This window comes from Sorex fumeus, unplaced genomic scaffold (genome assembly GCF_029834395.1).
Source record: "Sorex fumeus unplaced genomic scaffold, SorFum_2.1 ptg000064l, whole genome shotgun sequence".
In the NCBI taxonomy this organism is placed as follows: Eukaryota; Metazoa; Chordata; class Mammalia; order Eulipotyphla; family Soricidae; genus Sorex; species Sorex fumeus.
Genome location: NW_026606121.1, coordinates 755,917 through 777,701, shown reverse-complemented (window position 1 = coordinate 777,701; position 21,785 = coordinate 755,917). Strand labels below are relative to the sequence as shown.

The window sequence follows — 21,785 nt, the reverse complement described above, 5'->3', positions numbered from 1 at the left end:
GGGCATTATTTATTCGTTCCTGGAGTTCACTCCGCTGCCAACGCCCCGCTCCCACCAAACGCTTTCGTCGGAATAACCAAGCCGGCTAACACACCCGGATCCCGAGCGGAGAACGACCCGGAGCGGCTGCAGGGGGAGCGGCCGAAGGCCACTGCGCGTAGGAGTGGCCTGCACCGCACGGCCTGCACCGACCCGGAGAAGCCCCCGGCCACCGGGTGTAGACCAACCAACCCAAAGCCATATCAGGGGCGTGATCCCACGGGCTCGTTCGGAGAGAAGCGGCCCAAACTACACGACACCCACTCACTGCCCCACTAGGGAGCGGTGCGAGACCAAGGAGCGACGACGCGCAAGCGCACAGGGCCCCCGACGACCCGCCCTCCCGCTAACCAATCCGCGCGCGCCTCGGGGGAGCGGCGTTCTGCAATTTGCAGGTTCACTTTAGTGGCGTAGCCACGCTCCAATCCGCACCTGGGGGCGGGCTGCAGCCCGCGGGGAGCACGTGACCTGGGCTGGAGCCGGAAGCTACCTCTCCAGCAGGCAGCGCCCCCCATCACCTAAGGCTGCGATGGTGAGTGAGGACGCATGCGCGGGCTGACCCGGGGCTCCCCGGCCCCTAATCTCTTTGCTGCCCCCCCCCCCCAGTTCTGGACCTGCACTCGGGCCTCTCATTGCCAGTCCCTCCCGGGACAGAGAGGGAGTGATGTCAAGGGTGGCGAGGGCGAGGGTTCAGGAGCGATCTTCTGGGTGTACCCGGGCCCGGGGGTCGTCTGCGGGGGCGGGGCGAGAAGGGGCCCCACGGAAATGGAGCCTTTTCAGGGAGCGGCCAAAGGGCGACACCGGCGGGGTGGGACGCAGGAAGGGGACGTACAGACCCTGAGATGGGAAGAGAGTCTGGAAGGGCCCTGGGCGGGCGTGGGTGACTGGGGCTTGGGGTCCGTTCCTGGGGTAGGTGACACTCGGACCATTTCGCAGCCTGCTCTCACTGCACCATCTTTCCCTGTAGACGTCTGCACTGACCCAGGGACTGGAGCGAATCCCAGACCAGCTGGGCTACCTGGTGCTGAGCGAAGGCGCAGTGCTGGCGGTGCGTTCAGGGTTCGGGAGCCCCTTCCCCGACTACACTTGGGCTGGTAGTACCTGCTCATATTTCCCGGGTGATCTTCCTTTATTAGGTCTCTATTCTGCCTCTGCTGGGATTGTGCCTGGCATTTAGTATGGTTTCAGGATTCAGGTAAATCCCCGGAATCTCAAAGATGGAAGGCGAAAGAGGAACTTCACTTAAACTTACCCATCTAGATTTCTTTCTTTATTCCTTTCTTTTCTTCTCTCTCTCTCTCTCTCCCCCCCTCCCTCCCTCCTCTCCTCCCCTTTCTTTCTGCCACACCTTGCAGTCCTCAGGATTTACTCCTGACTCTGCACTAAGGGATCTCCCCTGGTGGTACTCAGGGGACCATATAGGATGCCAGGAATCAGACTTGGGTAGGCCATGTGCAAGGCAAAAATGCCTTATCTGCTGTACTGCTCTGACCATAGTTAACATGTTTCTTGAAAGGGGATAGTTTCTGAAGGTTGTTTTGTGTGTGTGTGTGTGTGTGTGTGTGTGGTTTTTTTTTTTTTAATGTCTTTATTTGGGATTTCCTAAAAAGCCTCTATCTTTTGTGCCATAGAACAATAAAATGCTCGCTTCACAGATTTTGAATTTAAAGGTGACTGGGCTTATGGTTAAAAGTTGAAAGATGTGTCTGGCAAAATCTGCTAGAGGGGATCAAAACAGGGCTGCATCCTTCATTCTGGGCTATGACTTGTGTCAGGACAAGGAAACTTTCTTGGAGGTAAGAATTCAGCTGGGTGTAAAGGACTGGAAGAGCGGGGAGTGATGCTCATGTATCAGGCATGCAACCAGGGTAAAGCTATGTACAAAGCGAGCACCTTACTACCTGTATTCCCTCTTCAGCCCCCCAAAAGAGCATTCTGGACAAAGAGTGGTATTTGCACGAGGGTGACATGGGCCTTTGTGAATGTCTACATTTGTGTTGTCAAGGTTTGGAAAAGTTGGAGAAAGATAGAAAACTTGATAGTAAGCAAAGATAGGACTGTGGGGCCAAAAGAGAGAGTACAGGGATTAAGGTACTTGCAAGGTACTTGCCTTGCAAGCAGCCAACTCCAGATCGATCCCCAGCACCACTGGTAGGACCTGTCAAACCTCCCCCCACAGTTTAATATGGAGCCCGCTGTGGAAGGCTTTAAAAGTCATGTTAACAGGAAGTACTTTTTTTTTTTTTTTTTGCTTTTGGGGTGACACCCAGCAATGCTCAGGGCTTACTCCTGGCTGTGCACTCGGGAATTACTCCTGGCGATGCTCAAGGGATCATATGAATCTGCCAGGGATTGAACTCAGATCTCCCGTGTGTAATACAAACACCCTTCCCACTGTACTATAGCTCTGGCCAACATGAACTAATCTTGAGGCTAAAGGGGGCTTTGGAGACAGTATAACCTGATGAAGTAGCCGAGTAAGCAGGCTCTGAGAGGTGTGAAGGGGGGCCCCAACGGACAGGACAAAGCTAGCTGCTACTGAAATCTAGTGGGCCCATAGCAGTGAGGAGCAAGGACAGGATTGTGACTGGAGAGTGGAAGCTGGAAGCGGAAAATAGAATGAAACTGGGGAGAGAAGTCGGAGCTGTCCTTTGATGGCTTGACTGTTGAGAGTACCGAGTTTGCTAGAGAATGGGAGCAGTCAGATAGTGCGCTGGGTGAGGTGTGAGCCTTGAATGCGGCCAATCCAGCTGCAACACTGGCATCTCCTGTGGTCTCCTGAGCACAGAGGCAGGTGTAAGCCCTGAACACCGCTGAGTATGGCCCAAAGCCAATAACAACATGAAAATAAGCAGTCAGGATGCTTTACTGGAAGCTGTTCAAAAAAGCGCTTCAGGGCTGGAACAATAGCATAGCGAGTAGGGCGTTTGCCTTGCACACGGCCGACCCGGGTTCGATTCCCAGCATCCCATATGGTCCCCTGAGCACCGCCAAGGGTGATTCCTGAGTGCAGAGCCAGGAGTAACCACTGTGCATCACCAGGTGTGACCCATAAAAATAAAAAAGCGCTTCAGGGACTGAGCAATAGGATAGCAGGGACAGTGTTGGCCTTGCATGTGAGCCACCCAGGTTTGATCCTCGGCATCCTTGATGGTCCTCCAAGCCCACCAGGAGTGTTTCCCTGAGCACAGAGCTAGGAAGAACCCTCAAGCATGACTGGGTGTGGCCCCAAAACCAAACAAACAGAAGCCCTTTGCAATACTTTCACAGAGTTCTCACAGCAAGCCCCAGAGCTGGGTACCCTGGCTCTTGGACAAATGAAGAAGGGGCACAAACTGCACAGAAGGGAGGCCCACAGTGGGGAGGCCCAGCTGGAGGCAGGAAGGGGAAGCCCGGGCCACTCCCAACAATACCCCTGGCTCTCAAGGAAGGGCTCAAGATAAAGCCAAAGCTGTTTCCGATTGGAGCAAGTGGGGAGATGGGGAAATTGGGGAAAGAATCACTGAACAATTAGTGGGGTGGGCGCTGCCCGTGGAGGACATGGGTTCATCCAGTCCAGGGAGATGGAGAGAGGACTAACTTCTAGGGACCAGGAAAGACTGTCAGGATGAGATGGGGCGGCTTCCAAGGAGCCGGAGAGAGAACAGCGGGGAGGGTGCTTCACCTTGCATGCTGTTGGTCCAGTTTTGAACCCTGGCTTCCCATATGGTTTCCTGAGGCCCGCCAGGAGTGATCCCTGAATGCAGAACCAGGGCTGAATCCCAAGATGAAAGTAAAATGTTTTTGAATGTTTTGCCCCCCCCCCCAAAAAAAAAATCAATGAAGAGTTACAGATTGTTTCTAAACACAGAACACAGGCTGTACGCAGGGGAGGGGGCGGGGGTTACAAAAGCCAGGGCCAGAGGGCCTGTTCTGGGATCCTTTCCCAACCCTGTACCCCAATTTCCCCCCTGCAGTCGTCTGGAGACCTGGAAAATGACGAGCAGGCGGCCAGCGCCATCTCGGAGCTAGTCAGCACGGCCTGTGGGTTCCGGCTGCACCATGGCATGAATGTCCCCTTCAAGCGTCTGTCTGGTGAGCCCCTGCAGTCCGGGGGGTGGGGGGCTGCTCCCCATCCCCACACTCAGCACCCGCTCGTCTTCTTTCGGTCAGGCGGAGGAAGGGGGCCAGTCGCCACCTGTGTGGCCTCGGCTTACCCGCCCCCCCACCACCAACCTCCTTCCAGTGGTCTTTGGGGAGCACACGCTGCTGGTGACTGTGTCGGGCCAGAGGGTCTTTGTGGTGAAGAGGCAGAACCGAGGCCGCGAGCCGATTGACGTGTGAGCCCCAGGGGCAAGGGCACAGGCCATCGGAGGGGGCTCCACGTCTGAAGACTGACACCCCACCTTCCTGCACCCTCCACAGCATTCTGCGCTCCCAGCCCATCCTTACTGAGCAGAACTGAGGTGTGGAGACTTTGTGCTGGGGGGGGCGAAGGGGTTCCCCCTCTTCGTTCCCTCCCTTGTAATAAACATGACCCAATGTGCTCAGGCCCAGAGATGTGTTGTATTGGGGAGGGATCACCCCATGTCTGCGTTTCGCCTGCCGGAGGAGTGGGACAAGGCCACATCCAGTCATCTAAGCTGACTCCTCAAGGGCATGTGGAGGGGCTCCCTGGGAGGCCCTGGGCCCCGCTTCCACCACCAACACACAAACATCAGCCCTCTGGCTCCTGAACAGGCTTTAATGATCCGGTGTGGGGTGAAGCAGTCGCTGGAGAATAAGTTACAGGAACAAACGGACGAGGAAAAAGAACAAAACCCACAACTTAAAGTGCTTCAGGCTACAAACGTAAACATGAGGGGGCCCCCCCTGCTCCCCCCACTGCCCTGAGACAGGACGGCCACTGCTGGGGGTCCCCTCACCGGCTCACCACCCCCTGCTCTCGGCCCCGCGGCAGGAATGTCAGAGGCGGGAAAGGCGAGGGACGTACTTTGTAAACTTAAGAGTTGGGGAAAGGCGGGGGTGTGGGGGCTCCCGGAGCCCCTGCCCTGGCCGAGGGGTGGGGCCAGCCCCCCCCTCCCAAAAAGTTGGGGAAATACTGTTGGCCTAGTGGGCAGCACACTGGAGTGCGTGATTCACAGCTTCGTCCCTCGCCCTCAGCAGCAGACACAGACAGACAGCCACGGGCAGCCTCTGCATCCCTCCCTTGTCCCCCACCCCCACCCCCACCAGAACAAGGAGCCCGGGGTGGGTGGGGGGTGTATTACATCTCTGGCAGTGCCGACGGGGCCGGCAGTTCTACTTGACGGGCTCCACCACCAGGACCTTGCACTCGCGCTTGGCAATCTTGTCCAGAGAAAGCACGGCCTTGTCCGGGGGTAGGTAGAGGGGGCGGCCCACGGGCGAGGCCACGGGCGGCGTGATGGCCCGGCGCTCCATGACGCTGCCCGACCTGAGGGATAGCAAGAGGTGGTGGCTGAGGCCCCACGAACAGCCCATCCCCCACCCCCCCACAGCCCAGCCCTACCTCATGAGGTGGCTGCGGGACGGCTGCTGGTGGGAGAAGGACTGGGAGCGGCCCAGGCTGGCCTGGTGCCTGTCCACCAGGTCGCGGACCGCAGGGCTGCTGGGGCTGCTCTTGCGCGACAGGGGCCGGGCCTCGGGGGGCGGATGGGACACGCTGGCCGTGAACTGCAGCTTCAGCTTCATGTGCTGGCTCAGCTGGGGGGGGGGGGGGGGGGGTACAGTCAGCGCTTGCATCCTCCCGCTGGGCAGGGGGCAGGTCCCCCAATCTCGCCCCACGCCCCGGCACCCACCTCGAAGAGCCCGGCCCGCAGAGCCCGGAAGGCCACACTGACGGTCAGTGCACTGCCCTTCCGGGAGAAGCCCAGGTTGCTGAGGGGCGTGTGGCACACCACGGCATCCAGGGCCGCCTGCATGGCGCGGCGCTCCTCCTCACTCAGCTGCTTCCCTGTGGCACAAGCGGCACCCTCACACCCCCACTCACAGCCCTGGCACCACCAGGACATCGGCCCCCGAGGTTCTGAGCAGGGTTCTGGGCAGGACCAGGATCACCCAAGGGGCCCCCACACCACCAGGCCAAATACCAACAGGAGTGACCCTCAAGTCCTCCTGAGCACTGCTTGGGAGACCCCTGCCGAGGAAAGCCTAGGATGTGACCATTTGCCAAATTTCAGCAAGAACGGCACGGCACGAGTGTGCTCGGTTAGAGTTCAGATCTCTCTACTCCACATTCTTTTTTTTTTTTTAGGATCACACTCGGCGATGCTCAGGTGTTACTCCTGGTTTTGCACTCAGAAATCACTCCTAGTGGTGCTCAGGGGACCATATGGGATACTGGGAATCGAACCCGGGTTGGCCGCTTGCAAGGCAAATGCCCTCCCCATTGTGCTACTGCTCCAGTCCCACCACTCCACATTCTATTAGCTCATTAACGGCTAGAAGAATTGATGACTTTCAGGACTTTGAGGCTCGGAGAGGTTAAGTGACTTTCTCTAGGTCACACAGGGAAGGGAGCACTCCAGCCTCTCCTGCTCTGCAGATGGCCCTAGCCTACGGCCTCTTAGCTCCGTGAGACTGTGGCGAGCCCACAGCCCTGTAGCCTGCCACAGAAGCCTGCCACCATAGCAGCCCCCTCCCCTTCTCTCCTGCAGGCGCAGGCACCCAGCCTGGCCCACCCACCAGCCTGGGCGTGCTCAGGGGTCCACACGAGCCTCACGGCCAGAAAGTCCTGGAGATTGTTGAGCAGCGTGTAGGTGACGGTGAAGCGCTCATAGGTCCGGACAGGCGACTCACAGGAAGCGGTCATCACAAAGCACGGGCGGTCCAGGCGGATGCTGGGCAGGCTGGAAGCGGGGAGGAAGTGGCTGATGCAGGGCTGGGAAGGAGGGGGCAGCAGGTGCCCGAGGGCGGCAGCATGCCTACCGGTAGTGGGTGTAGATGCTCTGGGTGAAGGGCAGTTTCGGAGTGGACCACTGAAGCACAGCAATCAGGGGCACTTCCAGGCCCTGCAGGACAGGGCCAGAGGAAACATCAGTGAAGGGCAGCGTCCACTCAAGGAAGACCCTGTCCCCTGCTCTCCCTCCCACTGCTTTCTCTTTTTTGGAGGGAAGAGCCCACACCCAGCAATGCTCAGGGGCTCCTCCTGGCTCGGTATTTGGGTTTCACTTCCAGTGGTACTTGGGGAAACTACGAGGTGCCAGGGATTATTAGCTCCTGGCCTCCTACATGCAAACGTGAACACCCTTCCAGCCATTTTCCTGGCCCCAAGTGCTTTTCTTTCTCCCAAAGCACTCCGGGGCCCATTATTCTCACCTCCTTGGCCCCTGGAGGGGGCTGCTCACCCCCTCTTAGCTGAAACAGGAAGTTGTGTTCCTCCAGGGCACTAAGTGGGCAGGGGAAGCGGCCAGAGGTCCCAGGGAGCCGACAGAAGGAGCCCATGGAGACGTCCCCAGATTGGTGACTAATTTGGGGGACAGGGGGGCAGAGCTCAGAGCTTGAGCTGGCCTTACCATGTCCCCCTCCAAACCCCCCTGCAGCCCTATGCCCCCAGACCTCACCAGACATTGTCCACCAGCAGCACGGAGCCGTCGGGCATGACGGGGAGGTAACTGGCATTGAAGTTGGGCAGGATGCGGACGTCCCAGATGGAGATCTCCTCCTGGGAGGAGCTGTTCAGCACTGTCGTGGGGAGCCAGCTCAGTACTTGGCCCCTCACATCCCACGGCCCCCCCACCAGCCCACCCAGAGAAACTGCTCCCTCATCCCCAAGCCAGACCAGATCTGCTCACCCTTGAGTACGGTCAAGTGTTTCCCGGCCACAGTGAACTGTCGGCATTTCAGAACGGGAGGCGGCAGCAGCGTCAGCAGGGTGCTCACTGCAAAAGGGGGCATGCGTGACCCCTCTGCCACCCCCAGCACCCCCTTCCCTCCGGGGCCTCCACCCTACATCCACAGGGCCCCTCCCCACCTTGGGCCTTGAAAGCGCTCTGCTCCCCCCGGAAGGTCTCCCCGGGAGAGCGGGTCTGCAGCAGGCGCAGGTAGCCTTGGTCTCTGACCTCTGGTGCCTCGACCTCCCGCTTCCACACCGTCACGACGATCTGAGCACAGACCCGCGGGACCCTGGTTACACGGGGGTGGCTAGGCACGCCGCCCCCAGCCCCATCCCTGGCTGGGCTTACCTTGGCCTTGGGCGTCCCGGGGGGCAACCTGTCCAGGGAAACGGTGAGTGGGAAAATGACCTCGTCCGGGGACACGATTGGCTCCTCCACCGGCAGCTGCAGTTGCAAAAGGGGGTGAAGGGTCTGCGGCGCGGCCCCCGCCTCCCGCGGTCATCCTCCCGCCGCGGCCAGGCGCCCCCCCGAACTCCTCACCGTGCTCGCTGACCCCGAGTGGGCCGGGCCGGGGCCGTGGGTGAGCAGGGGGCTGCACCCGCGAAACAACGCGCCCCCGCCGGGGTCCCCAGCCCCGGCGGGCTCGGCCTCGGGCTCGCCGGCGCCGCCCGCGCTGACCGAAGCCAGGGCGGCCAGGGCGCTGGCCAGCTCGGCCCAGGCCCCGCGGGCGCCCAGGTCGGCGCCGGCGCCGCCGCGGCAGCGCAGCACCAGCAGGAAGCGAACCGTCTCGCCCAGGTAGAGGTGGTTCCGCCGCGGCAGCGCCCGGTACCGGCCCGGGTCGCCCGCCAGCTCGGCGCGCGGCGGCAGCGGCACGGCCGGGAAGTACATGGCGTAGTCGCACTGGGACTCCATGGGGGGCGCTCGGGCCGCTGGGCCGGCCAGCGCCGACCCCACAGGCCCGCGGGGGCCGGGAACCCGGGCGGCGCACCCGGAACCGAGACCCCCCGGGGCCGGAACCCGGGCGCGGGCCGAATGACTGGGGAGCGACCGGAAGCGGAAGGGGCGTGGCCTCGGCAGCCCCAGGATTTTCGGGGGGCGGGGGGGGGGCGCGGCCCGAGAGGGCTTGCTTGGACGGCCGCCCGGGGGATAGAGATGGAGAGAACCACCCTCCGGCCCGCCTCCTCGCCGCTCCGCCCCGCCCAAGGAGCGTCAGGGACTGGTTCAGGTTATTTATTCATTCAACCGACACGCACAGGCATCCCAGCGACAGAAGGGGCACACCGGTGCAACCCATTGAACCCCCGAAGGGTCTTTGCCTCACCGCCGTTAGCTCTTCCGGGGGCCTGTTAAGGCACCCAGAGCAGCCCCGGGGCTGGACGGCGCGGGAGGGGCGCCTGGAACCCGCCCCCTCCTCCCCCCCAGTCCCAGCAGTTGGAGGCTGGCCGGGCAACGGCCGCGGCAGGGAGCAGGCGCTCTTTCCGAATGAAGCAGGGACGCCCGCACCCACCCCAGCAGCTTCCAGCTCGTCTGCAATTAGACATCTGATGCCTATGGAGAAAGGATCCTGGAGGTCTTGAGGGGCAGAGACACCGTCGGTGGGAACTGCTTGGCGTCCAGTTTGTCCTTGTACTGTAGCTCAGGCGTCACCAGGCGCTCGCACTCCTCCCGGTCCGGGAGGCTCAGTCCGTCCCTAAGTACATATCCTAGCACCTTTCCCGACCCAAACTGGAAAGGGCGGAACCGTTTGTCAGTGATGTATTCGGGGTCTAAGGCCTCACCCCCGACCAGACAGTGTTTGGCCAGGGCCTCACGGCGGGCCCTGAGCTCGGCCACTGCGTTCTGCAGCCGGCTCTGGCCGTATTGCTTGATGCGGGTCCAGAGACTGTGGTTGAAGTGAACGTAGAGGGCCCAGTCCAGGTTGTTCCAAGCTCGGGCCCGGGTGCTCAGCTGCCTGTCCTCAGCCGTTAGCCCGCCGTCCCCCGTGTCCCCCAGGCCCTGCTGACCTCGAGCTTGGGCATTATGCATGAAGCCCACCACGTCGTCTAGACCCCAGCACAGGGCATCGGCAAGCAGAACCAATGACTCATCAAAGTACTCGGCTACCAAGACCAGGTCAAAGACCGAATCCAGCCAATCCAGACTCCACTGGATGAAAGACGAGGACCCTAGGCCAAAGGAGGTGTAGCTGGGACCTTGAGCCACCGTGGGGGCCGCATGGAGCAGAGCATCAGCATCTGGGCTGTGGGCTCGGGGGTCACTGCCAGAGGGCAAGATACGCAGCTGTGCGGAGTTGGGGTTCCGGGCAGGAGGAGAATTCTTCATCTCAGGGGGGAAGGGGAGGCCAAAGTCAAACCACAGCAAGTTGCGAGCGTAGTGATCCCCACGGGCCCCGGGCCGGTAGAAGGCTCGTGGGTTGGCCAGGAAGGCTGCCAGGGAGGGAGCCTTCCGGAAGGCCGAGGAGGTGGACTTGTAATAAGAAAAGGCAGAGCGGGCCAGAGCTGCCGGGTCTCGGACAATGGAAAAGAAGAAACTGTCAGAAGGCATGACCCGAAGTACCTGTAGAGAGAGAGAGAATAGACATGGGGAGAGAATGGCGCCGCCTCAAACTGGCAATTGCCCAGATCCTGCCCAGATCCTGAGCAAGTCACTCTGAATGGTTTGTGCTCTGCTGTGGTTGGATCCCCAGCACCATGTATGATCCCCTTGAGCACGGCCAGGAGCGATCCCTGAGCACAGAACCAGGAGTAGCTCCTGAGCTGGGTATTGCAAAATTAAATAAATAATGTTTCCCCTTTAAGCTCTTCTGTTCACCTTAGTCTGTAAAACCTCTGAGGAACTGATTTTGTGTCTCTTCTTCAACAAATCCCAACAAAGGATAGGGATAAGAGTGCTTACCTTGTAACTCACCAACCCTAGTTCGAATCCCTGGCACCACATAATGTCCCTGAAGCCCTGCCAAGGGTTATTACTTCTGAGCACAGAGCCAGGAATAGCGCCCAAGTACTGCTGGGTGTAGCTCAAAGCCCTACTCCCCCCCACAAAAAAAAAAAAAAACATCTGAAGGCCTAACCTGGGTCTCTGCTCCAAGAAAGAAACTAGTCTCAGGTCTCAGGCCCCAGGGGATGGCCATCTGGCACCAAGAGGCAGGAGAGCAGACTACCATGCCAGGTGCTGGCATCAGGTAGGCAAGCCCACCCCCGGGTGGCAAAGGACAGGGCACTTCTGGGATTCCTGAGTGTGTTGGAGAGCAAAAGATGTCCCTGGCTTGGGCACTGGAAACCCTCGGCAAAGTGGCATCCCGAGACCCGGGATGTAGGACCCTGCATGTCAGTGAGAAGGAAGGTGAGGACTGAGCTGAGCTGCACCCCGGGTGGTCTTTGCAGGCAGCTGGTGTCAGAGCTGACTCTGCAGCCTCCCGGAAGGCCTGCCCCTTCAGACATGAGTGGGCCTGCCTTTGAGGCAGTGTCTGGGTGCATATCCCCTGGGAAGGCAAAGCACAGTGCCAAGTCCAAGGCGTGGCTGAGCTTGGAATGAAATCCCTCCCCAGCCGCTGGTCAGCTGGGCAATGCAGGACAGGTGACTGGGCTACCAGAGTCTCCCTCCAGCTGCACCGTCTGGATCCATGCTGCCCTCAAAGAGTGTGAAGGCAGGTCACTGTCCAGCATCACCCTGACCGCCGCCATCAGGCTTCTGCTGGGGTGCCCTCACTACCCTATTCCATCACACACATGTGCCTTCATGGTTTTCTCAGTTCCAGCAGCCCAGACTGGATGCCCCCACCCCCACACAGCCCCCCACCCCCACCAATTCCTCACGCAGGCCCACATAAACACATTCAAAACCACTATCATCACTTTTTTTTTGCCACATCTGGTGATGCACCTGGGTTACTCCTGGCTCTGCACTCAGGATTCACTCTGTGCAGTGCTCGGGGGACCGTATGGAATGTCGGGGGTCAAACCCAGGTTGACCTTGTTTAAGGCAAACACCCTACCCACTGAGCTCTCTCTCCAGCCCCTAACGCCCCGTCTTGGTTGCTTTTTGCACCCCCTAAGCCTCCCAGATATTCTCCTTATTACAAAGGCACACCCAAACCCCTTTCCTTTCTAATGCACCTTTCTAGAAAGCCCTGCTCTCCTGAGTTAATATTCCAAAGACTTAGCACAGACCCATGCCCACAGCCCCTGAAGGTGCCGTGACTTTGGCACACATGGACCTAGGTACAAAGCCCAGCTTGGTAGCTTCCAGCCAGTCCCTTTGCCTCTCTGTAGGATGGAGATTCAAGGGCCTTCCTGCCGAGGCAATGTTAGAATTATTACCAGGTGCTTGCTACAAAGCACCGGCCCCTACTGGGTGTTTTTATTTGCTCAGAGTGTGTCTTCCTCCGAGAACTCAGGCTCCTGCATGTTCGAGTCAGCAGGTAGCGGCGCGCCCTGGTCTCTCCTTCTGTGCTGGGGCCAAGCCTTGGCATGCATTAAGTCTCTGGATCTGGCAAAAGTGGTAAGAGGAGGGCGCCAGATGCCAGTGGGAGGGGCCCAGAGGGCAAGGGGCACCTGGAGGAAGAGTTGGGGCAGTACACGGGACCCCAGCATCAGTGGGGGAAATTGAGGAAAGAGCCTGGATAAGCTGGGGGGTAGGAATCGGGGGGGAGGGAAGTTTGTGGTCCCCAGGCCCCAACTTTGGGTCAAACAATACTGGGGTGCCCCAGACCTGAGACCTCCCTGGTCCTAGGCCTGGGCTCATCTCCCTTGTGCCTCCCCCCACCCCCGCTTCCCTCCTTGCTCCCTCACCTCTTTCAGGTTGAACCTCATGTGATGACAGATGATGTGGAAGGGGGGCTGGTTGTCTCCATTCTGTGGGTGGTACCCTTTGACGCGGGAGGCCTGGAAGAGCCTGGGGTAGCTGAACTGGTAATGGGTGGGGAGGGCGAAACGTAGCCCGTGCCGGTCCCCGTAGCGATGGAGCAGGCTCAGCACCGAGCTGCTCCCGGATTTGTGTGTCTTCAGGAAGACCAGGTGCTGCCGGGGTGGGCAAGACAGAAGCGCGGGTCCCACGGACGGAGTCCAGGGCTTGCGGAACTGCACCTGCACCCCAGGGAGCCTGGGAAAAGACAGACAGATGGAGAGAAGTGACTGGGTCTCACCAGCAGGTGGCCAAGGGTCTTAGGGAGCAAGAACAGAGCCCCTGAGTCACACCCCTAGCTTGGGGAGTGGGGGGGGGGGGCACCAGACAGGGGCAAGTGGGACTGGGGGTGACTCTGTGGAGTCGGGAAAAGATGGGGGTCTTACCTTTTCTGAAAGGGCCCCCCCCAGAGCTGGAGCGCAAATCCAATGGTCATGAAGACACCCAGGGCCACCCCCAGGCTCCGAGGTCCCCAGAGGCGAATGGTCCTGGTTGGAGAGAGGGAGCCCATGGGGCCCGGGGGCAGCGTGATGCCAGGGAAGGCCAGGCCGGCGACTGGGGCAGAGGCAGCTGGGGGCAGCGGTGCAGCCGCAGAAGGCACGGATAGGCGATCTGGGGGCTCATTCCCCAGGCCTCCTCAGCCCTGGTAGAGTCGGCCCCCTGAGTTAGCAGATTTTTGCCGCTGTCAGCGTCTAGCTGGGAAAGGAAAAGGAAGGAGGGAGCGTCTAAGGAGAAGGGTAGAGCCTCTGAACCGCTGAGCCCCAACTCTGAGTGAGTGGAGGCCGGGGTGTGCTGGCTACACCCACTCTTCTGAGGAAGGCCCGGCGCTCCTCCTCTACTCGCTGCCAACTGGTCCCCCAAACCCCCACCTCTGCTCTCTCCTTGAACCTGGGCGGGGGGGGGCTTTGGTGGGAAGGGAGAAAGCAGAGACCCTGCGAGGCAGATCTGCAGTGGAGGAAGATAGGCAGGAGGACAGAGGTTCCTTCTTGGACTGGGAGAGGGGAGGCTGGGGGCTTGGGCTGATATGGGTCAGGCAAACAGTCAGCTGGGAGAGGTGGCAGAGAGGGGGGACCCCAAAGAGGCGGCCGGTGTCAGAAAGGAGGGGAGATGACAGAGCAGGCTTGTACCTAAGGGTATGTCACGGACTGGGACATTTTGGGTGACTTAAGGGCAGATATCCGGCTACCTCCTAGCCGTCCTCCCAGATCATTGGAAAATCTGCAGGGAAGGAGGAAGGAGGGAGGGAAACAGGGACGGAGACCCAAGAAACAGGCGGCTCCGCTTCCCTAATCCTCGGGAGTCCGGTCCACCCCTTTCAGATTCCAAGCCGGGTGGGGGAAGAAGGGGGGCCAGGGCGCAGCCAGTAGCAAGTTCTGACCAGCCCCCCTTTCGGAAGAAACTGGGAATGATCCCAGCAGAGAATCCCCCCAGGGCAATCAAAAGGCCCATCCCTCTGGCGCCGGGGGCCCCCGTCCCTCCCTTCAGCACAGCCCCCCCCCCATCCAGCCCAGTGTCGGGGGGCCACTTCTGTTCTTCCCATCCATTTGTTCCCGTCCAGCCTCCTGCTCTCGGTCCCCTGCTTTGGATGACCGCTGCCTCCCTCTGGGCTTCTCTTGATGAGCCCCCACGACTTCCCCCGCAAAAACCCAAGGGTCCCTCCAGTTGCCGAAGCCTCGGCCTCACTGGTCCACTCACCGGGCACCTGAGCTAGCCGCGGGGAAGCGGGTCTGGCTGTCCGGCCGCGCGCCTCAGCCACCGCCCGCCCCAACTTTCCCATAAACTTTCCAGCGCCCAGGCTCCGCCCACTCCCTCCCTTTGTCCCGCCAGCCTGGGCAGCTCCCCAGCGCTCGCATCCCCGCTCGGCCTCTCCCCTGCCAGGACGCCGCAGCTTTCCTTCTGCAGACCACCGCCCCCAGCAACCCTGCGCTGAGTCCCACCGTGGAGGACTGGCCCGACACCTCCGTTTCCTCCCTGGAATCGATACCTTTTCCTCTCCCGACAGAACAAAAGGTTTATTCAGGCGCCAGAAAAGAAAGAAAAGGGAAGGAGAAAGCACCAGAGTTGAAAGCAGACCTTGTCAAGGACTTGACAAAGGTGGCCAGAGGCTGGCATGGGGAACCAAGCGTGGGGGACCCAGTGGGCAAGCCCCGCCCTGGGCAGGGGCTGTGCGGGATGTTAATCAGACATAGAAAAGCCTTCAGCCAACACAGGCACAGTCTCCCAGAGTTTTGACTCGGGGGTTCTTCACAGCTTTTCTTTATCGAGAAAGGAGCTCAGGTTTGGAGGCTGGACCCCTGGTCCAAAACCAATCGCCCCTCCCTGGCCCAGGTTCCAGGAGTCAAGAAGTGGGTCACAGAGGCCCTGGGATGTGAAAGGAGCAGAGAGTCACACACCAATCCAATAAAAGTAACCGTTTATTTGTAGAGCTAACACTGAAACACGACATGGCGAAGCTTGTATCGGATGTGGATGGCAGAGATCATGGATGACATTTAAGAAATTGAAACTGAAAAAAAATCGACGGAACTCAGGCCCATAGACTCTCACCTCCTGGACTCATCCACCCCAGCCCCTGGCCTCCCAACCTCACCACCCATCAGCACCCAGCTTTGTCCATTTCGGAGTCAGGGTGTCCCCACCCTTCCCCACTTCCAAATTCCTTCCAACCCTCCCATCCCCCAACACTAAAAGCCCCCCCCCCAATTTTTTCCCTGTTGGGACTGATCCCCAGCCCACTTTCTTACTAAATAAATACCCCCCAGCCCCACATCCTCCATTAACCAATGAAAAAATAAATATTGTGGCTACCCTTCCCACCTACTCCCAAATCACCTATGGAAAAAATCCCCTGGATTCGGGGCCCCAGCCATTCACCCCAAAAGTCCCTTTTCTCTAACCTCTCTGCAGCCCCCTTCAACTCCTCCCCACACCCAGCTAAGCGGGAGGGGCAGGGAAGGGCCCATGAACCCTTCTGCCGCCAGGGCACCCCCTTTTGTGTTACCGAGGCCCCAGGAGGGCCAGGACTGAGAGGGAGATAATAAGGGTGGGCTGGAAATGAAAACCAAGAGATGCCCCCCCAGTCCTGCTCCTCCCCTGGTTGTGTCGAACAACGACACCTCCTCCTTTGCTCCCAGCTCCCTCTCTCCGAGGAGGGCGAGGAGGGCGAGCTGGCGCGGGCACAGCTGCTGCCCCAGCCATCCAGTCGTCTGCATAGTGGACGCCTTCTCCAGAACCCGCACTGCTGCCTTCTTCTTCATCGTGGTCCTCATCCTCTGCAAACAGGGAGCCCCCCCCCGCCCAGTGTGAGGCACAGCCAGGAGGAAGAGAGAAGTGCAGAGGGGAACAGAATGAAGAGAGGCGGCGGAGGTGGAGGGGAAGGTGAGCATGAGCGACAGGAGAGCAGGGGCAAGCGCAGGGAAGGAGGGAAGGCAAAGGAGGAGGAGAAAAAGGAGGCGGGTAGATGGAGAGAGGAAAAACGGGAAGAGAGAAAACAGACATCCACAGAAGCAGCCAGCAATGGGAAAGGGGGTGCGGGAGGAAAGGGACAGACAATGAGAAACGGGTATAAATACAGATGCTCGGCAAGTACCTGGGGGGAGTTCGCCCAAAGGCCCTTGCGCACCCCTTTCCCAGTCTCCCCACAGCCACTGCCCACTCAAAGAAGCTCCCCACCGCTGGGCAGGAAATGGGTGGGAGTCTCCCCCCCTCCCCCGCGCCGGACCGCGAACTCGGCGGGAGACCCAGATTGTTTTCCTGCCCTGAGCTCTTGGCATGTGTATTGGGGCAGGAGCGCGGTCCAGTGAATGACAGGCGGGGGCGGGGCCGAGCGGCCGGGGGCGGGGCCGGGGCCCGCCGCGGCCAATCGCAGGGACCCGACGCTCACCCGAGTCCTCCGACGCCAGGTCCCGGCCCTCCGCGGCCGCTTTCATTCGGATGGTGGCGGAGCGGAGTAGCAGCCGCCTCTTCCGAGCAGCCAGGTCCGGGGCGAGGGTCACCCCCGGGAACTCCGGGTTGTCCTGGTGCTCGGTCTCGGAGTCCTCGACCACGCGGGACAAGTACCTGCGAGCAAAGCGGCCCCGGAGGCTCCCACCCGCCGGCCCGGCCCCGCCCGGCCACCCACCCCCAGCACCGCGCCGCGCCCACCCGCCCGCCCAGCCCGCGCCTCACCGGCCTCGCCCGGCCCCGGTCCAGCAGGACGCCGCCTCCTGCGAGATGTCCGCGGCCATGCGGGAGTCGGCGCACACGCTCTGGGGCAGCCCGGCCCAGAAGCCCCGCACCCGACCTAGCCGCTCGCGGAGCTCCCACACCTGCGGGGTGCAGAGAGCGGGGTGCCAGCTGAGGTCCCCAGCCCGCCCCCCGCGACCCCCGCGCCGCCCCGCCGCTCACCAGCCTCGTGAGGTTGTTGCTCATGGTCTTTTGGGTGGGCGGCTGCTCCTCCAAGGACCCTGAGCTCCAGAGCCGGAGTCCGTCTTCCCGGAGGGGTGGGGCTCGGCGAGTGCGCGCCTGGATGATCTGGGGGGCCCCGCATTCCTTAAACACCTGTGGGAGAGCCATCCCACGCAGTCAGCCCACAGTGGGAAACCCCAGGGTCCTGCTCTCACCCCTCCATCTCCCCTCTCCAAAGAGCCACCTGGCTTGACACCCGCACGCTGTGTTCCTGCAGGTACATCAAGGCCTCCTGGATCCGCAGCCCGACGGCGCGGGCGGCCTGCTCGAACGAAAAGGGGCCCAGCAGCTTGTCAGCCAGCAACAGGAGACTATCTGGAAGGAGGGGGAGAAAAGTAGGGGGGCGGCAGGGACACAATCACTGAATTAGCAAGTCCACACGAGCATCACCCACCTGGCCTTGGAGGCGCCATGGCCGGGAGAAACTCACAGGCCCACTCACCCCTCATATATCCTCACAGGCATGCTCGGTCCCCCGCCCCCATCCCCGCCCCCCCCACCCAGGCTTTCCTATATCCCCCTCACCCAGGTAGGATTTCCAATCAGGATCCAGTCCCTGAGGGCCGAGACAGCCATGGGCCACATTGAGGCAGAAGCCACGACAGGGGGCCAAGGAGGGGACCCCCCTGCAAAGGGGGCAGCCGATCAGACGCATCACAGCCCGTTTGCAGTCCTCAGTCAGGGATGTCTGGGTAGAGAGCAGAGAGCAGAACTTTACCACCCCAAACTCTCAGCCCCACCCACACTGAACTCTTTCTTTCCTTCTTTCCTTCCTTCCTTCCTTCCTTCCTTCCTTCCTTCCTTCCTTTCTTTCTTTCTGCTTTTTGGGTCACACCCAGCGATGCACAGGAGTTACTCCTGGCACATGCACTTACTCCTTGCAGTGCTCGGGGGACCATATGGGATGCTGGGAATCGAACCTGGCTCGGCCGCGTGCAAGGCAAACGCCCTACCTACTGTGCTATTGCTCCGGTCTCTGACACTGAACTCTCGTCCAGGCTGGCTATGAGGTGACTGCAGCTGTTGACCGCAGGGGACAGCAGGTCATACTCCAAGACGGAGCCACAGATTGAGGAGGGGGCTCCTGTTACTTTGGGGTCCTGAGCGGGGTCTGAGAAAAGACCAGTGGTGGGTGGAGGGAGGGAGCTGAAAACGTAGGTGATGAGGCTTCTGGGGTGAGGCCTTGATGCCCCCAGATCCCACAAGGGGCCCAATCTCGAGCAGACCTTCAGTGGGTATGAGTCATCATCAGAGGGCTGGAGAAGTTCAGAGGTTAGGGGTCATGACACCAAGGAGCATTCATTCCAACCCCTTCCTCTCTGATTTTCCCTGAGGTGCCTTGGGGCGGATAAGGGAAGGTCCCAACCAGCTGTCCCAGTCTCCTTTTCTTCTTTCCTTTTTGTTTGTTTCCAGGTCACACCAAGCGGCTGCAGGGGCCACTCCTGGTTCTGTGCCCAGGGGACCATGCGATGCCTGGGATGGAAGCGGGGCCACTTCCGTGCTCCGCAAGCACTACAGACACCAAACTCTCTCTGGCCCTCTCCTCCTAAGGTCTCCCTCCCAGGGCTCTGTGCACCCACAAACCCCCCTACCTTAAGTGCTTCGTTGACCACATCTCTTCCGTTCTTCAGGCCCTGCACAAAAGCTCGGGCAGCCAGCAGGGCCCGGGTTAGCTGCAGGAAGGGGAAAGGTGGAGAAGAGAAAAACCAATAAAGGGTCATTCGTAGCTAGGTCAGTGAAGACAGACTGAGAGTTCACCCAGGGGGGCCTGCAGTGGCCATCAGCCTTGTGGGGCTATCTTAGAGTGGCCAGGATGGAGCTGTTTTACAGGATCTGAAGACAGAACAACTAGATTGAAGACAGAGGAGCTGAGCATGAGAAACAGCTTTACCACTTGCTGGTTATGGCATCTTAACAACTCCGGGAGATTCAGCATTCTCATCTGTAAAATGGGCATATTACTGCCTCCCTCTGGAAGCTACATCAATGAGAAGAAAATGCAACCCTTCTCAAATCTGAAGGGCTAACTCATGGCAAGTTCAACAAGAGGAAGCCAAAATGTTAGGAGTAGGAGGGGTTGAAGGAGCAGGTGAGCAGGAAACTAAGAAGAGACAGGGACTCTTGATGAGGATCACTGGGTCAGAGCCAGCTGCCACGCAGGTCTGGAATGACGGGGGGGGGGGGCATGAAAAGGGGGCGTCAGAGGGCTGAAGAGCGAGGCATAGTTAGAGAACACACAGTCGGTCAGAGATGCTGCAGCTGAGGCCTGGGGCCCCTCACCTGCTGGCGGAGGCGGCGGGGTGAGTCCCCGAAGGGCTTCAGAGACTCTTCAGCAGAGGTGGCAAAGCGTGTGAGGCAGAAGAGATACCCGGAGGAGAAGGAGTACTGTGGGTGCAGCACAGGAAATATTCTCTCCAGGAGCTGCGCCCAGAAATCCGCCAGGGCATCATCTAACCCCCCACCGGACTTCTCATAGTAGTCCCGGAGCCGAGAGAACAGGCCACTGAACAAGAGCGTGTGCTGGGCATACAGGTGGCGGCCGTAGGAGCGGTGGAAGAGCAGGGCCAGAGAGTGCTCGGATGACAAGAGCATCTCCCGGAAAGTCTCTGTGGTAAAGGCAGAGAAGCACGTGTGAGGGGCCAGAAGGCCGGCAGCAGGATGAGCGAGCGGTGGGAGAGAAGAGGAAAAGCTGGAAACCCAGAGATCTGAGCAGCCTGGGAATGGGGCAGGGGTGGGGTGGGGGGTGTAGGGAGGAGATGGGGGAAGCAGGAAGGACCCTGGAGAGAGGCTGGGAGGAGGGAGATGCTAAGCTAGGGCTGAGCTGGGATGCCTAGGGAAGGAGCAGGGGAGAGGGACAGGATGCTTGGACAGCACACAGAGAGGGTGACTGGATCAGCATGGAGGACTCCGAGTTCTCACCATCAAACGTTTTGTGCCGGGCAGACAGCATGTGAACCAGGAAGGAGCCGTTCTCCTCCACCAGGCTCTGTAAGGTGGACTCTGTCTCCCAGGTCAGCCTCTGCTCGATCTCACTGGAACAGCAGGTATATTCCTGGGGACAGATCTGGAGGTGCTCGCCTGGACGGAGAAGTAGTGGATGGGGATGTGGTGAAATTTCTTCCTCCCCCCCCCAACCTCTTGGGGGGGGGGTATCCCTTCTCTTCTACCTGTCTGGTCCCTTGTCTATTGTCTGCCCTGGCCCCACCTGCTCCGGGTTCTTCCTTATTGTCTCCTCTTCCATCCCGTATCTGCTGCATCTCATGTTGCCCCGGGATCAAATAGTGATGGGGCAAAAATGTGATCAAAGGGTCCTCAGGTGACCTTCCCTAACAATCACACACCACAAGTCTTTAGGGACTAACAGGACAGCTTCTGTGGGAAGCATGGGGTTGAGGGGTGGAATCACTTGGCAAACTAGAAAGCATCGCTTCCTAAGCGGGCGGGCAGAAATTGTGATGGGAATGAACTGGGCTCAGAAGAAAGAAAGGCAGAGGAGATGCTAATGACTAGGAGATTCCTGGGGTGGGGGGGAGTAAAAAAGCTATTATGTGATCCAGGGAGTACCGTAATTCCGGTAAGAAAGTTCGGAAGGAGACATTGTTACTATGGGGGATGGAGGGGTGGTGGTGGGAGACGATTATTACAACGGTCACTCTGAAAAGGGAAGAGAGTTATTGTGCGATGAGGAGGACCCGCCCCCGTCCCCCTCCCTCGTCCCCTTTTCTCTGTAGTCTTCCTCTTTCTCCTCACCTGAGATCAGGGCGGGAGGGAGTAGATTTAAGCTATATCCCCGGGCTCCCAGCACCTGCCGGGTCTCAGTGCAACTCCGGGTGACCTTTGCCTCGCTCCTGAGTCCAGGTCCCGGACCGGGACACAGAGGCAGCAGCAGAAGCAGAAGTGATCGCATCGCGGACATAGCTGCTGCGTCTTGGGACGGCAAAGTGGGTCCAAAGGAAGAAAGAAAAGCCGCCCGAACTCAGAAAGTCCGTTCTTGGACACGGGACCCGTCCGCCGGTCAGAGAAAGAGCGCGACCTCCGAAAACTGAACGCAGAGCACCGTAGCTGGACCAGGCGGCATCTGCGGAGACAATGGGAGCCGGAGTCGGACAGGGGGCGGGGCCCCGGGCAGAGCCCCACCAATGATGGTTAGGCGCTGCTTTGGGGGCGGGGCCAAGGAAGAAATCAAGCCAATGTCCGGGAGGGAAACTCGGCAGGGGGCGCGGTACTCGATCGAACTAAGAGGGTTGATGGGGGGAGGGGCGTGGCCTTTCTGGGGGGCGTGGCAGTCCATTTGGGAGGCGGGGCTGGGATGGAACTCAGCCTATGGCAGTTGAGAAGCAAGCTGGAAGTGAGTCTGGGAGAGTTGAGCGCGAAGCCCACCCGATAAGGGGAGGAATAGGGGCCAGGTCTGGGCGGTGCCGGGGTGGGGCTGGGCTAGAGAGAGCAGGCCGCATGCCCGGGCCCACGTGACTGGGCGACCAGCCGCCCACCTCACCGCTCCTCGAGGCTTTTAGAGCGGCGTGACGGGAACGTGGTGAGCACGAGCTCACGTAAGGCGCAAGT

The 21,785-nt window shown here is 60.1% G+C and overlaps 4 protein-coding genes across 4 annotated transcripts; 1 reads left to right on the top strand and 3 right to left on the bottom strand.

Moving 5' to 3' along the window:
• The first annotated feature begins 459 nt into the window (after nt 1-459).
• Nucleotides 460-4,563, top strand: LAMTOR4 (late endosomal/lysosomal adaptor, MAPK and MTOR activator 4). The gene is made up of 4 exons (XM_056128476.1): nt 460-571; nt 1,007-1,087; nt 3,996-4,113; nt 4,265-4,563. The coding sequence occupies exons 1-4, from the start codon at nt 569-571 to the stop codon at nt 4,360-4,362; spliced, it is 300 nt and encodes a 99-aa protein (XP_055984451.1). The 5' UTR covers nt 460-568; the 3' UTR covers nt 4,363-4,563.
• A 179-nt stretch (nt 4,564-4,742) lies between these two features.
• On the bottom strand, nt 4,743-8,915 carry TRAPPC14 (trafficking protein particle complex subunit 14). Its single transcript, XM_056128358.1, has 11 exons — nt 8,415-8,915; nt 8,223-8,318; nt 8,012-8,141; nt 7,833-7,919; nt 7,602-7,722; nt 7,357-7,504; nt 6,967-7,049; nt 6,724-6,887; nt 5,838-5,992; nt 5,549-5,742; nt 4,743-5,473 (listed from the first exon to the last, which is right to left on the bottom strand). The coding sequence occupies exons 1-11, from the start codon at nt 8,784-8,786 to the stop codon at nt 5,320-5,322; spliced, it is 1,704 nt and encodes a 567-aa protein (XP_055984333.1). The 5' UTR covers nt 8,787-8,915; the 3' UTR covers nt 4,743-5,319.
• A 379-nt stretch (nt 8,916-9,294) lies between these two features.
• On the bottom strand, nt 9,295-14,552 carry GAL3ST4 (galactose-3-O-sulfotransferase 4). The gene is made up of 4 exons (XM_056128467.1): nt 14,472-14,552; nt 13,163-13,472; nt 12,665-12,974; nt 9,295-10,430 (listed from the first exon to the last, which is right to left on the bottom strand). Exons 2-4 carry the CDS (start codon nt 13,285-13,287, stop codon nt 9,423-9,425), a joined length of 1,443 nt encoding a protein of 480 aa, XP_055984442.1. The 5' UTR covers nt 13,288-13,472; nt 14,472-14,552; the 3' UTR covers nt 9,295-9,422.
• A 969-nt stretch (nt 14,553-15,521) lies between these two features.
• Nucleotides 15,522-21,268, bottom strand: GPC2 (glypican 2). Its single transcript, XM_056128470.1, has 10 exons — nt 20,973-21,268; nt 20,142-20,300; nt 19,503-19,828; nt 18,815-18,895; nt 17,748-17,910; nt 17,407-17,537; nt 17,163-17,315; nt 16,944-17,083; nt 16,660-16,835; nt 15,522-16,024 (listed from the first exon to the last, which is right to left on the bottom strand). The coding sequence occupies exons 1-10, from the start codon at nt 21,136-21,138 to the stop codon at nt 15,774-15,776; spliced, it is 1,746 nt and encodes a 581-aa protein (XP_055984445.1). The 5' UTR covers nt 21,139-21,268; the 3' UTR covers nt 15,522-15,773.
• Between the last annotated feature and the right edge of the window lie 517 nt (nt 21,269-21,785).